The sequence below is a fragment of the Hyperoodon ampullatus genome (assembly GCF_949752795.1).
Source record: "Hyperoodon ampullatus genome assembly, chromosome: 5".
NCBI classification, from domain to species: domain Eukaryota; kingdom Metazoa; phylum Chordata; class Mammalia; order Artiodactyla; family Ziphiidae; genus Hyperoodon; species Hyperoodon ampullatus.
In genome coordinates, this window is record NC_136918.1 from 98,361,834 (window position 1) to 98,377,716 (window position 15,883).

At 38.0% G+C, this 15,883-nt stretch overlaps 1 protein-coding gene across 3 annotated transcripts in view; it reads left to right on the forward strand.

Moving 5' to 3' along the window:
• ABI3BP (ABI family member 3 binding protein) overlaps positions 1-15,883 on the forward strand; it is a gene marked incomplete at both ends in the record, with an annotated part of 249,712 nt that overhangs the window by 230,564 nt on the left and 3,265 nt on the right. For all 3 annotated transcript variants that reach the window (XM_079704665.1, XM_079704666.1, XM_079704667.1), the window contains 2 exons: positions 14,314-14,393; positions 15,403-15,432. In XM_079704665.1, the coding sequence (XP_079560791.1) occupies positions 14,314-14,393; positions 15,403-15,432 (110 nt within the window). The remainder of the gene's footprint in view (positions 1-14,313; positions 14,394-15,402; positions 15,433-15,883) is intronic.

The following is a 15,883-nucleotide window of genomic DNA, read 5'->3' on the forward strand; positions in this document are numbered from 1 at the left end:
GCGGAACTCCACTAGTCCCTAAAAAGAGCAATTCTTCTTTTCATATCGCCATATTCTTTTTTTTAAACATCTTTATTGGAGCATAATTGCTTTACATTGTTGTGTTAGCTTCTGCTGTATAACAAAGTGAATCAGCTCTATGTATACATATGTCCCCATAACCCCTCCCTCTTGCATCTCCCTCCCACCCTCCGTATCCCACCCCTCTAGGTGGTCACAGAGCACCGAGCTGATCTCCCTGTGCTATGCGGCTGCTTTTTATTACTTTTCACTTTGAACTCCTCAGTATCTAGGGAGGGGGTGCAAGATACTCATAGCAACACTACAGAATTAGAGTGCAGCCCAGATCTGGAATTTGTGTGTCCCCCCACAGAAATGGGAGAGAAAAGAAATGTCCCTAAGGACCTACTGGGCAGCTAATTAATGATCCCTGATGCCTGCTGATGCCCTGCTCCTCTCCCTTCTGTCCGATTTAGGCTTATTTTGTCCTCGAAGTATCTCTGCAGCTCTGCCCTTTGCTTCTCATCTGTATTCCCAGGCCAGCACAATGCCTGCACATGGCAGGTATCCAGAAATGCTTTCCATAACCCTGCAGTGTCCTTGGAGAACTGGGTGATTTGATTTCCCTATTCCACTGCTCCTTACTTTTTTTTTTTTTCCTTTTCCCCTCTTCCCTTTCCCTCTGACTGAAACCCAACCTGAATGGGGCCCAAATATTTCAAGATGACACTAGGGGCCAATCAGCTAACAAAATTCAAACCAACAAAGAGCTACGGGGGGACCTTTCTATATAAAAAGTGGTTGCTTGAGGTTTATGAGCTTTTGTTAAGTTTATCAAGTAATGAAAACTATACTTCAGCTGTATGTTATGGGTAAAAATAGAGGAAAATCGTTATAGAGAGGAGCAAAGGAAGGGGAGGCGGGGAGAAGTGTCTGCCCTAACCAGACCTGGAGGTTTACCTCAAGCTAAATCCCGCAGGTTGGAGCTTCCCTGTCTCTGTCAGTTTTGCCCATGAACCACAGATGCCCTTCTTATAACCTTTACAAACACAAAGCAAGTATGTGGACATAGAACAGTTCTGCCTTGAGAGTTCTATGGCAGTGTGTGTCAAATTCCCCAAGAATAGAAGCACCTTTAAAAAAATTCTTTAGAGATAGAATACTAGAGAATATTTATAATGACTTACTATGTGCCTGGTACCTTGCTTTTACATGTATCATCTCATTTAATCCTCATAAGAAACTCACAGATACTTTAATACCCCTATGAGGTTATAATTACTATAATTAATAGTAACCTCATAAATACCATTATTATCCTCATCTTTATACTTGAGGAAATTGAGGCTCAGAGAGCTTAAGTTACTTACCTTAAAGTTACACATGAGTGCAGCTGTGAACCCAACTCTTTCTGGCTCCAAAACCCATGGCCTTAACCACAGAGCCATGCTGCCTTCTGATAGGGCAGCCAGGAAAATTGTTTTTGTTTGGATCCATACCTATCCGGGCAAAACCAGGCATGGCTTCTGCCAGGGGTGTGATTCATTTGGCTTGTCCTCTACAAGGCCCAAAGGCTTGACTGCAGCTGTCACCTGGACTGTACTCCACTTAGATATTCATTTTGATGAAGTAGGTCTTAGAAATAGCTTTTTAAATTTAATTTTCATTTTTATCAGAAGAACATGTACATGGTTTTAAAGCTCAAATACTACAAAGCAGTTCGTTCCTATTCCTAAATTCCATTTGCCAGAAGCAACAATTTTCAATAATTTTGTTCTTTTTTTCAGCTTTATTAAGGTATAATTGATGAAAAAAATTATAAGATACTTAAAGCGTACATGACTTGATATACATATACATTATGAAAGGATTCCCCCTGAATTAATTAATATATCTATTACATCATATATTTACTATTTTTTAATTGGTGAGAACATTTAAATTATAATCTCTTGGCAAATTTCAATTATACAGTACAGTGTTTCAACTATAGTCACCATGTTATTCATTAGTTCCTCAGATCCTATTCATCTTACAACTGAAGTTGGTACTCTTTTACCAACGTCTATTTACCCCAGCCCTTGCAGTCACTTTTCTACTCTCTCCGTTTCTATGAGTTTGACAGTTTTTTTTAAAGATCCACATATAAGTGATACCATGAACTATTTGTCTTTCTCTGCCTGGCTTATTTCACTTAGCATAATGTCCTCCAGTTTCATTCATGTTATCGCAAGTGACAGGATTTACTTCATTTTTAAGGCTGAATAACACTCCATTGTGTGTGTGTGTATACACATACATACATACAGTTGACCCTTGAACAACATAGGTTTGCTAACTGCATGGGTCCACTTACATGTGGATTTTTTTCAATAAATACAGTACGTGTATTTTCATTTTACAGATCTTTAACTAAAGTTTGTGTTTGAGTAGAGATCATAATATGCAGAATCAAAAGAATTAGGGTTTGAGTCCTGATTCTATCCAAACTATTTCAGCTTCTTGCCCTTGGGTGAGTCATTTATCAATTCCTCCATTTTTGAGGCAGAGATAGCAATACTCAGATTTTCACCTGCTTGGGGGGTTGGCACCTGTAACCCCCCACATTGTTCAAGGGTCAACTGTATGTGTGTTTGTGTGTGTGTGTGTGTGTATACACATCATAATTTCTTTATCGATTCTTCTGTCAATGGACACTTAAGTTGTTTCCATACCTTGCCTAGAGTGAATAATGCTGCTATGAACATAGGAATACAGATATCTTTTCAAGATAATGATTTCATTTCCTTGGATATACACCCAGAGGTGGGATTACTGGATCATATGGTAGTTCTAGTTTTAATTTCTTGAGGAACCTCCATACTGTTCCCCGGAGTGACTGTGCCAGCTTACATTCCTACCAGCAGTGCACAAGGGTTCCTTTACTCCACATCCTCACCAGCATTTGCTCTCTCTTGTCTTTTAGATAATAGACATCCTAACAGGTGTGAGGTAATATCTCATTGGGGTTTTGATTTCCATTTCTCTGATGATTAATGATGTTGAGCATTCTTTCATGTACCTATTGGCTATTTGTATGTCTTCTTTTGAAAAGTGTCTTTTCAGGTCCTTTACCCATTTCTTAATTGGGTTATTTGCTATTGAGTTGTGTGAGTTCCTTATATATTTTGGATATTAACCACTTATCAGATATATGATTTGCAAATATTTTCTCCCATTCTATAGGTTGTCTTTTCATTTTGCTGATCTTTCCCTCTGCTGTGCAGAAGATTTTCAGTTTGATGTAGTCCCACTTATTTATTTTTGCTTTTGTTGCCTTTGCTTTTGGAGTCAGATCCAAAAATTATTGCCAAGGCTGATATCAAGGAGCTTACCACCTATTTTTTCTTTGAGGAGTTTTATGATTTCAGGTTTCATGTTCAATGTTTGAATCATTTTGAGTTGATTTTTATTTATGGTATACAATAGGGGTCCAGTTTCATTCTTTTGCCTGAGGCGATCCAGTTTTCCCAACACCATTTATTCAAGGGACTAGCCTTTCCCCATTGTGAATCCTTGGCTCCTTTGTCATAAATTAATTGACCATATATATGTAGGTTTATGTATGGGCTATCTGTTCTGTTCCATTGATCTATGTCTTTATTTATGCCCATGCCATACTGTTTTGATTACTATTGCTTTGTAATATAGTTTGAAATCAGGACATGTGAGGCCTCCAGCTTTGCCTACTCAGGGTCTTTTGTGATTCCATATGAGTCTTAGAAATGTTTTTTCTATTTCTGTGAAAAATGCCATTGGAATTTTGATATGGATTGCATTGAAACTGTAGATCACTTGGGGTAGTACTAACAGTTTAACAATATTAATCCTTTCAATCCATGAATGTGGAATATCTTTCATTTTATTTGTGTTTCTTCAATTTCTTTCATCAATGTCTTAAAGGTTTCAGTGTACAGATCTTTCATCTCCTTAAAATTATTCCTAAGTATTTTATTATTTTCGAGGCTATTGTAAATTTTGAGGCTATTGTAAATGTAAAATGTTTGCTTAATTTCTCTTTCTGATAGTTTGTTTTCAGTATATAGAAAACCAACAGATTTCTATATATTAATATTGTATCCTGCAACTTTACCAAATGTATTAGTTCTAGCAGCTTTTTGGTGGACTGTTTAGGGTTTTCTATATATAATGTCATGTCATCATCTGCAAATAGAAATTTTACTTCTTCCTTTCCAATCTGGGTGTCTTTTAATTTCCTTCTCTTGACTAATAGCTTCCAGTGCTATGTTGAATAAAAGTGGTGAGAGTGGGCATTCTTGTCTTATTCCTGATCTTAGAGGAAAAGCTTCCAGCATTTCATCATTGAATATGATGTTAGCTCAATGGGCTTGTCATGTAAGCCTTTATTATGTTGAGGTGCATTTCCTCTGTACCAAGTGTGTTGAGTTTTTATCAAGAAAGAATGTTGAATTTTGTCAAATGCTTTTTCTGAATCTATTGAGTTCATATAGGTTATATAGATTTTTATTCCTCATTTTGTTAATATGTATATCACATTGATTGATTTGTGGCTGTTGAACCATCTTTGCATTCTTGGAATGAATCCCACTTGATCATGGTTTATGATCCTTCTAATGTATTGTTGAACTCAGTTTGCTAATATTTTGTTGAGGATTTTTGCATCTATGTTTCATCAGGAATATTGGATTATAATTTTCTTTTCTTGTAGTGTCCTTGTCTGGCTTTGGTATCAGGGTAATGCTGGCCTCAGAAAATGAGTTTGGGAGTTCCCCCCTCCCCTTCAATTTATAGGAAGACTTTGAGAAGGATTGGTGTTAATTCTTCTTTAAATGTTTGCTAGATTTCACTGGTAAAACCATCTGGTCCTGGGCTTTTGTTTGTTGGGAAGTTTTTGATTACTGACCCAATCTCCTTCCTAGTAATTAGTCTATTCAAATTATCTATTTCTTCATGATTTAGTCTTGGTAGGTTGTATGTTTCTAAGAATTTATACATTTCTTCTAGGTTATCCAATCTGTTGGTGTATAATTGTTCATAGTAGTCTCTTATGATCCCTTGTATTTCTGTAGCACCAGTTGTAATGTCTCCTTTTATTTCTGATTTTCTAATTTTATTTGAGTTCTTTTTCTTAGTTATTGTAGCTAAAGGTTTGTCAGTTTTATTTATCTTTATGAAAAACCAGCTCTTAGTTTTGTTGATCTTTTGTATTGTTTTTGGGTCCCTATTTCTTTTACTTCTGCTCTGATCTTTGTTATTTCCTTCCTTCTACTAACTTTGGGCTTAGTTTTTTCTTCTCTTATTCCTTGAGGTGTAAAATTAGGTTGCTTATTTGATATCTTTCTTTTTTCTTAATGTAGGCATTTATTTCTATAAATTTCCCTCTTGGAATTGCTTTTGAGACATTCCAAAATTTTGGTATGTTGTCTTTCCATTTTCCTTTGGCTCAAGATCTATTTTGATTACTCTTGATTTTTTTTCTTTGACCCATTCGTTGTTCAGTAGCATGTTTGTTGTTTAATCTCCACATATTTGTGAAATTTCCAATTTCTTCTTTTAACTGATTTCTCTTTTCTTACCATTGTGGTTAGAAAATACACTTTATATGATTTCCATTTTCTTAAATTTATTAAGGCTTGTTTTGCAGCCTGACAGATGACTTATCCTGAAGAAAGTTTCATGTGCTCTTCAGAAGAAAGTGTATTCTGTTGCTGTTGGATGGAATGTTCTTTATATGTCCTTTAGGTCCATCTGCTTTAACATTATGTTAAGTCCAGTGTCTCCTTATTAATTTTCTGTATGGATGTTCTATATATACATTGTTGAAAGCATGGCACTGAAGTTCCCTGCTATTACTGTAGTGCTATTTCTTCCGCAGACCTGTTAATATTTGCTTTATATACTAAGGTCCTCCTATGTTGTGTACACGTTTACAGATGTTATATCCTCTTGATGAACTGACCCCTTTATCATTATATAATGACCTTTTTGTGTCCTATCACAATCTTTGGCTTAAAGTCTATTTTGTCTTATATAAATGTAGGTATCCCTGCTGTCTTTTGGTTTCCATTTGCATGGAATATCTTTTCCATCCCTTCTCTTTCAGTCTATGTGTGTCCTTAAAGCTGGAGTCAGTCTCTTTTCGGAGAATTAGATGGGTCTTGGTTTCTTAATCCATTCAGCCACTATATGTCTTTTAATTAGAGTTTGGTCCATTTACATTTAAAATAATTATTGATAGATATGGACTTACTATTGCTATTTTGTTCACTATTTTCTGGTTGTTTTATAGTTCCTTTGTTCCTTTCTTCCTCTCTTCGTGATTTGATGAATTTCTGTAGTGTTATGCTGTGATTCTCTTCTCTTTTTTGTGTGTGTATATCGATCATTGGTTATTACTTTGTAGTTACCATGAGGTTTACATAAAACGTCATATAAGTCTATTTTAAGTTGATGCCAACTTCAAACACACAAAAGCTCTACTTTTTTACACTCTTCTCCCCATTTTGTTTTTATGCCACAATTTACATTTTTACACTGTATATCCATTAACAAATTATTATAGTTAGTTATTGTAATATTTTTGTCTTTTAACTCTCAGAAGTGATTTACCCATCACAGTTTCAACATTAGAGTATTCCGAATGTTAACTGTGTATTTACTTTTACCATTGAGTTTTATACTTTCATGTTTTCCTGTTACTAATTAGCATCCTTTTGTTTCTGTTTGAAGAACTCTCTTTAACATTTCTTGTAAGGCTGATGTAGTGGCGGTGAACTCTTTCAGCTTTTGTTTGTCTGGGAAACTCTTTATCTCGCCTTCAATTCTGAAGAGCAACTTTGCTGAGAATTTTTTCTTTTTTTTAAATTTCAGCACTTTGAATATATCTGCTGGTCCCTTCTGGCTTGAAAGTTTCTGCTGAAAAATCTGCTGATATTGCTATGGGAGCTCCCTTGTACACAACAAGTTGCTTTTCCCCTGCTGCTTTTAAGATTCTTTCCTTGTCTTTAACTTTTGACAATTTAATTATCATTAATGTGGATCTCTTAAAGTTAATGTGGGTCTCATGGTGTGGACCTCTTTGGATTCCATTTGGAACTCTCTGGCCTTCCTGTATCTGGATGTCTGTTTCTTTACCCTGGTTAGGAAAGTTTTCAGCTGTTATTTCTTTGAATAAGCTTTCTGCCCCCTTTCTTTCCCTCTCCCCATTCTGGGACTCATATAATGCATATGTTGATCCATTTGATGGTGTCCCATACATCTCTTAAGCTATCTTTTTCATTGCTCCTCTGATTGGGTGAATTTCACTGCCCCATCTCTGCATCCACTGACCCTTTCTTCCACTCATCTAGTCTGCTGTTGAACTCCTCTAATGAAGTTTTCAGGTCAACTATTATATTCTTAACTCTGGTGTTTTCTGGTTTGGCACTTTTTTATATTTTCTATCCCTTTGTACTTTGTTTACGCATTGTTCTCCTGACCTTGGTAAGCATCTTAATGACTTATTTTGAACTCTTTATCAGGTAAATCACTTGTCCATTTCACTAAGATCTGTTTCTAGAGATTTTTCTTGTTCTTTTGTTTGGAACATATTCTTGTTTCTTCATTTTCCTTGATTCTCTGTGTTTGGTTTCTGCACATTAGATAAAACAGCCACCTCTCCCAGTCTCAATAGAATGGTTTCAGGTAGGAAATGAACCTCTTGAATCAGCCCAACCCGAGCTCGTACTTGTTTCCCAAACCTCTAAGATTGTCCAAGCAACTTTCTTTGTTCTTAGTGGCTCCTGGTAGTTGGGGGTATGCCAAAACTCATGAGTGTCCCAAAGGGGAGGAACACAGTCAGCATCTACATGCAGGCTGATTATAAGCTGGGCCCTAGGCAGCAGGTGGGAAATTATGTAGTTAAGCCGCTTCCAGGGTGTTGACTTAAAAAATATTCACAACCTAAAAGTTGAGAGTTATATTTTATTTGGTGGGCATTTTTAGGACTTCAAGCCTGGAAGGCAGCATCTCAAGTAACCCTGGGAGAACTGCTCTGCAGAGGCGAGGGGGTAACCAGGATAGTTTTGCAACAAAGAGCAGGTAGTCAGAACATCAAAAGATTACTGTTAAAGAAAACCAGATATCCCAAGTTAAGGAATTTAGCTTTTCTATGTATGGGAAGATGCAAGAGTCTAGGCTTACTGAAATCATTCCTTTGATATGCACCTCAGATATCTGGGGCCAGTGTTTTTACATCCTGAGTTTCCTCAGGGCTCACTGTAGGGAGTGGCTGCAGTCTGGTGGCTGCTAGATGGCAGGTATTCTTTCCTTCCTGAGTTCCCTCAGGGCTCACACTGGAGGGCTGCAATTGCTGATGAGTGTGACATCCTTTGTTTACTGATATGGCAGGAAATATTCCATTTCTCAAGGGAAACACTAGGAGATGGCTGTTTTTGCCTGCTGGGCCCAGGATATAGTTAGGGCAGGGAGGTAGGGTAGGGAAGTGTGCTCCTGCATCTATTAAAAACTGCTTTTTGTTTGCTAGTCCTGTGGAATTTGTGAACACAAGCCCACTGGCTCTCAGAGACAGGCAATATGGAGACCTATTCCTTGGGCAGCAGCTGCAAAAGCTGGGGTGTCAGCCATTTGTACAAGCCCCTTCCAGGGAAATACTAGTGGCTTGGTTTTATTGTTGTAGCAGGCTGAAGGAAGAGGGCAGGGAAGGTGTATGCCAACTTCCCTGTCGCTGGGGAGGATCACAGCCAACCCCTAAACATGTGCTAAAACTAAAAGCTTCACCCTCAGGTGTCAGCTTTTAAAAGATGCATATAAACCCCTTTCAGGGAGAGATAGGAAGATGGGCATTTTTGCCTGCTTCCTCTGTGCTGAGCCCTGGGGGGCAGTTAGTTAAAAACTGCTTCTTTGCCACAGTCCTGTGGGACTCATGGATGGCTAAGTAACCCATTGGCTATCAGAGCCAGGTGATCCAAGGACTCATCCCTTTGGATGGAAGCTGTAAAAACTAGGGCACAGACATGTTTACAACCTCCTTCCAGGCAGATAGTAGCAACTTTGAGCAGGCTGGAGAGAGAAGGTGGGAAGAGCATCCAATGGCTTTCCTGGTCTCCAGGGAGGATCACAGCCCCCAGAGCTTGCTAAATTAAAATCCTGACCCTCAGGTTGCAGCTTTTAACACTGGCAGATAAACACACACCTTTCAGAGAAATATTGATAGGAGATTGTGCCCTTTTGCTCTGCCATAGTGAGTGCTCATGCACTTGTGAAGTGGATTTGCTATATCCTTATGGGTCTCATAAACACAAGCCCAATTGGCTTTCAGAGCTGGGTGTTTAGGGGACCCATCCCTCAGGTAAGAGTCTTAAAAGCTGGGATGCAGATGTGGGTTACAAACCCTTTGCTCCTCAGGAAGAAGTTGGGAGTTAGGGGTTCCCTCCTGATTATATGGTGCTGTGTCAGGGATGGGATTTATGGCAAGTGTGTCTCAGCCTTTGCTACCCATTTTGATGGGGGTATTCTCTCATTTCCCCAATGCATAGGAGTTGCTCAGCTAGTTTCTGGATCTCTTTCAGAGGGAATTGCTCTATGTGCAGCTGTGCATTCAATGTGTCTGTGAGGGGAGGAGAGCTCAGGAGCTTCCTATGTTACCATCTTAGTCCTGCCTCTCTCATTCTCAATTATTTTAGCTATTTCTTCTGTTAATTAAATCCATGTCTAGACTGTTTCTCCAAATGGTCAAGTGCTCAAGTCATCTGTTACCTGTGTTTGTTTATGGCAACATCTTCAGGAAGCCCTCACCATCATCTTTTGCTTCTCTCCTATGTTGAATCCCCCTAATTCCTATATCCCATGTCTTCCTTGTTTACTCGCTTTCTGGAATTTCTTGAGAAACACATCTTGAAGAAAGGTTATAGAAGTTAACATTTTTGAGTTCTTACGTGTCTGAAAATATCCATGTTTTATTCTGATACTATTGTTTAGCCAAACATAGATTGTAGGATAAAATGAACGCTTGAAAGCATTGTTCCATTATTTTCTAACTTCTAGAGCTGCTGAGATGTCACGTCATTCTAATTCTGCATCCTTTGAATAGGACCTATTTTCTTCTCAGAAACGTTTAAGATCTTGTCTTTATCCCAGTACTCTGAAATTTTGCAATTTGTTTGCTTTAGTCTTTTTTCTTTTTTCATCTTGCTGGGCAAATATTAGGACTTTTAAATCTAGAAACCCATGTTTTTCAATTCTGGGAAATTACTTAAAAACTCTCTAGGATAATTTTCTACCCTCCTTTTCCACTCCTCTCTCTTCTAGAACCTACTAGTTTTATATTCCCTGAAAAAATCTGCTCATTTCCATATTTTCTCTCATTTTTCATTTTTTCTAGTATTTGTAAAATTTCCTTAACTTTATTTTCCAAACATCCTATTTGAAGGTTTATTTATTCTGTACTTTTTATTTTAAATAACTTTCTTCTCCTCTATGGGATTTTTGCACAGCTAAAATCCTATGCTTATTCCCTATGTATAATCAATATTTTCTCTGAGACATTACTCTCTTCTACCTACAGTGTCATAAATCTTGTGATAAAATGTGCTTCTTGGGAAAGATTTTTGCCTTTTAAAATATATTCTGTTATGTATTTTCTGTTTAATCAGCCAAAAATATGTGCCTTTTAGTTCTCATGCAGTTAATTAAACTTAATTTAAAATGATTTCTTCAAAACTTGTCAAGTATCATAAAATGGTGGCCAAAAAAACAAAAAACAATCCCCAAAAGTAGCTTATCAATATTTGTGGCCATTCTACAAATATAGCTGAAGTGTAAATAACTGTGAAATAAAAAGACATGGAAATAATTTCAGCAATCAAACTTGTCCAAAGCACAGAGCTTTTTGGCAATGGCCTGGAATGTGGAATGCATTGCCTGCTTAAATCCAAGTCCAGGTGCCTGTGATTTCTTTTTCCACTTTCAGTTCACCATTTTTTTTAATAAGTTCATCAGGCCTCTGAGCTAGAATTTAATCTATGGAAAATATTCTATGCCAAAGCACCCCATGTATAGGCAATTTATTTAAATGAGTGAGATGGGTGGCTTTATATCAGCAGTCTTATTGCAAAGGATAATGGCACTTTCTACCAGTTGATTAGTTTACAAAATGCTTTCATGTGCAGTTTTTCACTCTAAAAACCCTGAATGTTTTAATTCTATGACATAAATCACAGCAAGATCCTTTTTGACCTACCTCCTAGAGAAATGGAAACAAAAACAAAAATACAAAAATGGGACCTAGTGAAACTTAAAAGCTTTTGCACAGCAAAGGAAACCATAAACAAGATGAAAAGACAACCCTCAGAATGGGAGAAAATATTTGCAAACGAAGCAACTGACAAAGGATTAATCTCTAAGATTTACAAGCAGCTCATGCAGCTCAATATCAAAAAAAAACAACCCAATCCAAAAATGGGCAGAAGACCTAAATAGACATTTCTCCAAAGAAGATATACAGATTGCCAATAAACACATGAAAGGATGCTCAACATCACTAATCATTGGAGAAATGCAAATCAAAACTACAATGAGGTATCACCTCACACCAGTCAGAATGGCCATCATAAAAAAATCTACAAACAGGGCTTCCCTGGTGGCGCAGTGGTTGAGAAGCTGCTGCCAGTGCAGGGGACATGGGTTCGAGCCCTGGTCTGGGAAGATCCCACATGCCACAGAGCAACTAGGCCCATGAGCCACAACTACTGAGCCTGCGCATCTGGAGCCTGTGCTCTGCAACAAGAGAGGCCGCGACAGTGAGAGGCCGGCACACCGCGATGAAGAGTGGCCTCCGCTTGCCACAACTAGAGAAGGCCCTCACACAGAAATGAAGACCCAACACAGCCAAAAATAAATAAATTAACTAATTAAAAAAATCTACAAACAATAAATGCTGGAGAGGGTATGCAGAAAAAGAAACCCTCTTGCACTGTTGGTGGGAATGTAAATTGATGCAGCCACTATGGAGAACAGTATGGAGGTTCCTTAAAGAACTAAAAATAGAACTACCATACGACCCAACAGTCCCACTACTGGGCATATACCCTGAGAAAACCATAATTCAAAAAGTCATGTACCACAATGTTCATTGCAGCGTTATTTACAATAGCCAGGACACGGAAGCAACCTAAGTGTCCATTGACATATGAATGGATAAAGATGTGGCACATATATACAATGGAATATTACTGAGCCCTAAAAAGAAACGAAATTGAGTTATTTGTAGTGAGGTGGATGGACCTAGTCTGTCATACAGAGTGAAGTAACTCAGAAAAAGAAAAACAAATACCATATGCTAACACATATATATGGAATCTAAAAAAAAAAAGGTTCTGAAGAACTTAGGGGCAGGACAGGAATAAAGATGCAGACCTACTAGAGAATGGACTTGAGGACACGGGGAGAGGAAAGGGTAAGCTGGGACGAAGTGAGAGAGTGGCATGGACATATATACACTACCAAATTTAAAACAGATAGCTAGTGGGAAGCAGCCACATAGCACAGGGAGATCAGCTCGGTGCTTTGTGACCACTTAGAGGGGTGGGATAGGGAGGGTGGGAGGGAGACGCAAGAGGGAGGAGATATGGGGATATATGTATGTGTATAGCTGTTTCACTTTGTTATAAAGCAGAAACTAACACAACACTGTAAAGCAATTATACTCCAATAAGGATGTTAAAAAAAGTTTTTAAAATAAATAAATGAAAACCCTGCATGTTTTAATCCCCATATCACAAAGTTTGGAAGTTTGGAAAAGCAAAGACAATAAGAGTACAATGGTTAAAAGCGTCATTGCTCTTAACTGAAAAATAGGAAAATACTTATCTCTTGGGGTTTGTATTACTTTTCATATGTGGTATCTGGTACATAGTAAGCACTCAAAAAATGTTCACATTGTAATGCTAGAACCTGTCTTCCTTATAGATTCCAGCAGTACCTCAATAGTCAAAAATCTGACTCCTTGAGCCCCAGAAAGTTCTGTTGTTGCTCACTTGGTATCCTCTGTACCAAATTAAGAGCTGCCATCCTTCTGTTTTTCACTTTTTTCTAAAGTATTTTTTGTGTTCTGCACTCTTAGTCAATTACAAACTTTTTAAAAAGAGGAATTATCTCCCAAAAGTCTTTCACAATTTTGAAACTCAATCAATTCTATCAGCTGACTCAAGCTGGTTTTACATTCAAAATTACTTTCCTGCTAAGTCTGCTACTGAAAGGAACTCTTAGTTTCAGGCAAACAGCAAATAGCTTTACTAGTTTGAACTTAAAAGGGTTTGCTCTGCTTGAGTATTCTACGGATGAAATTTGTCATATGTTGCATAGTAATTTAGTGCATAATTCTTAAGGACAGAGTCAAACATAACTACAAGGGATATGGGCTTATTTTGTCTTTTGTTTTTTTAACATAAAGGGTTAAGGGCCTGGCCCATAAGAATCTAGTTTATAGAAGGAGAGAAAAGTGTCTTTGTGCCCATACTCTTCATGAGCTGACACTACCATGCCCCTACTCGAAATATATTGTGGCTTCCTATGATCCACAGAAGACCCAAGTTCCAGGAGATATAACCAGGAACTTCTTGCAACAAAATATTTTCATGTACATCTGCTCCCATAGCTTATCTAGTAGTTCTCAAATGTCAGTGGGCACAGCATTCACCTCAGGAACTTATTATAAATACCTCTGGAACCCCTCAAAAAGGGATTCAGTAGCTAGAATGGAACAAGAAGTCTGCACTTTAAACAAACTTTCCCCAGTGTAGCTCTATCATGTGATTCTGACATGGGTAGCTCAAACCCCACAGTGAAGAACATTGCCTAGGTCTATGGCTATACCCAGGGTTGGGATAATAAGGAATAAAAAGGAACTTATTCTGCACTCCCAGGAAGTAGCTAAAGATTTGAAGGAAACTGAGGCTCCTTGTTATTGGAATTAGCCTGGGTCCATCACATACCTCTTTTCCTGTATGTCCATTAGCAACCTGCCCAGCTATTTCTATTAATTTGGAGTTTTTAAGACAACAATCTTTTTTATTAACTTAAACTTTTTCTTCTAGAAAACAATTAGACAAGCTGTTTGAACAGTAGAATTAAAGGAATTTTTCTTTCCTGAAGCTTCTTCTAGAACATATGTCCATTCACTGTCATGATTTCAAAACAGAATCAGGAAGAATGTCGGTATGACAAGAAAATTGTTTGTTTCCTACCACTTAAGAACATTATTTTTGTTTTCTGTTTCTTTCCCCCCCCTCACAGCTACGAGTTCCAGGTGAAACCCAAAAACCCACTTGGTGAAGGCCCACCCAGCAACACAGTGGCATTCAGTACTGAATCAGGTAATCACATAAGCAGTAATTCCTAACAAGGATATAAAGGGTCACAATGTTTTGCATAGCTTGTTTGAAACCTAGCTAAACACTGGGTAAAGCATTTGATTTAAAAAAAACCATCCAGGGCTTCCCTGGTGGCGCAGTGGTTGAGAGTCCGCCTGCCGATGCAGGGGACGCGGGTTCGTGCCCCGGTCCGGGAGGATCCCATGTGCCGCGGAGCGGCTGGGCCCGTGGGCCATGGCCGCTGAGCCTGTGCGTCCAGAGCCTGTGCTCCGCAACGGGAGAGGCCACAACAGTGAGAGGCCCGCGTACCGCAAAAAAAAAACAAACAACCAAAAAACCATCCATTTGAAAAAGCAAACTGATGAAGGTACCCTTAAAGAAACACCCCTTGGGTTTTTCCTCATTTATCTCGATGTCAGAAAAACATTAGGCATATCAGTTTAAAAGAAAAAAAGCATATAGTCAGTCTATACTCAATAGTGCATGAATGTTCCTCTCTAGAATCTGTGCCTAGAATCAAAATATCAGACGCTCAGCCACAGTATCCAGAAAGGGAATTCATGTGATAGTTTTTTATGATGAACAGCTGTGAAATTTTCTAATTTGGCCTAAGTTCCAATTCCTTAATGAGATACATCTGTACTCACAGCATTAGTGTATAATTTTTTTTACACCAAATGCAGTTCATGGCATCTTGCTGATTTTATCAATAGTTTTTTTTATGAAACAGAGAAGATTTTAAAATGGAAGTAAAATCTAGAACAGCAAGGAAGACTACTAACTACACAAATCACATATAAAAGTTACAGCTGAGTACGTGGCAGAGGAGATTCACCACCAGAGAACAATTCCCAAAACAAAATATACAATTTTCAAATTTGGACTTTAGTAAGAGTGTACCATTTTGCAAGATTCCTTAACAACTGTAAGCACCCATCTTCTTCACTATGTCACTGGAACACTGGGACTTACCTAATAACCTCTGACTCTTGTCTTTGCTATTTCTCCTTAGCTGACCCAAGAGTGAGTGAGCCAGTTTCTGGTAAGTACCTACCTGGATGAGAACACAACTACACGCTTTCCTACAGTGATTCAACTAAATGGGCATGGTAGAATTTTAGTCATGGTTTCACTTTAGTCCATTCAGTCTTCTTAGAATATCTATCAGGTATGAATGCTTACCTAAAACATTCAGTAACACTGACAGCCTATGTTGTTTCAGGAACAAGTTGAATATTTTAAAACCTGCTTTCCATTCTTGTAACAGACCAGCTCAACTTTTCTGTTTAATAATTAAGTCAAGATACAGGACCCTCATTTCCACTTTTAATAACAAGTCACATTAAAGCAACTGTTTAAACTGTATAATATGTTGCAAAAAAAAGAAACCTAAATTTGTTCCTAAAGGGATGCTGTTCTACATTGAGCACTGCAGAGGCTAGTCAACTCTGACACGTACTGCTCCAAGATTTACCTCATCATTGATGGAAATT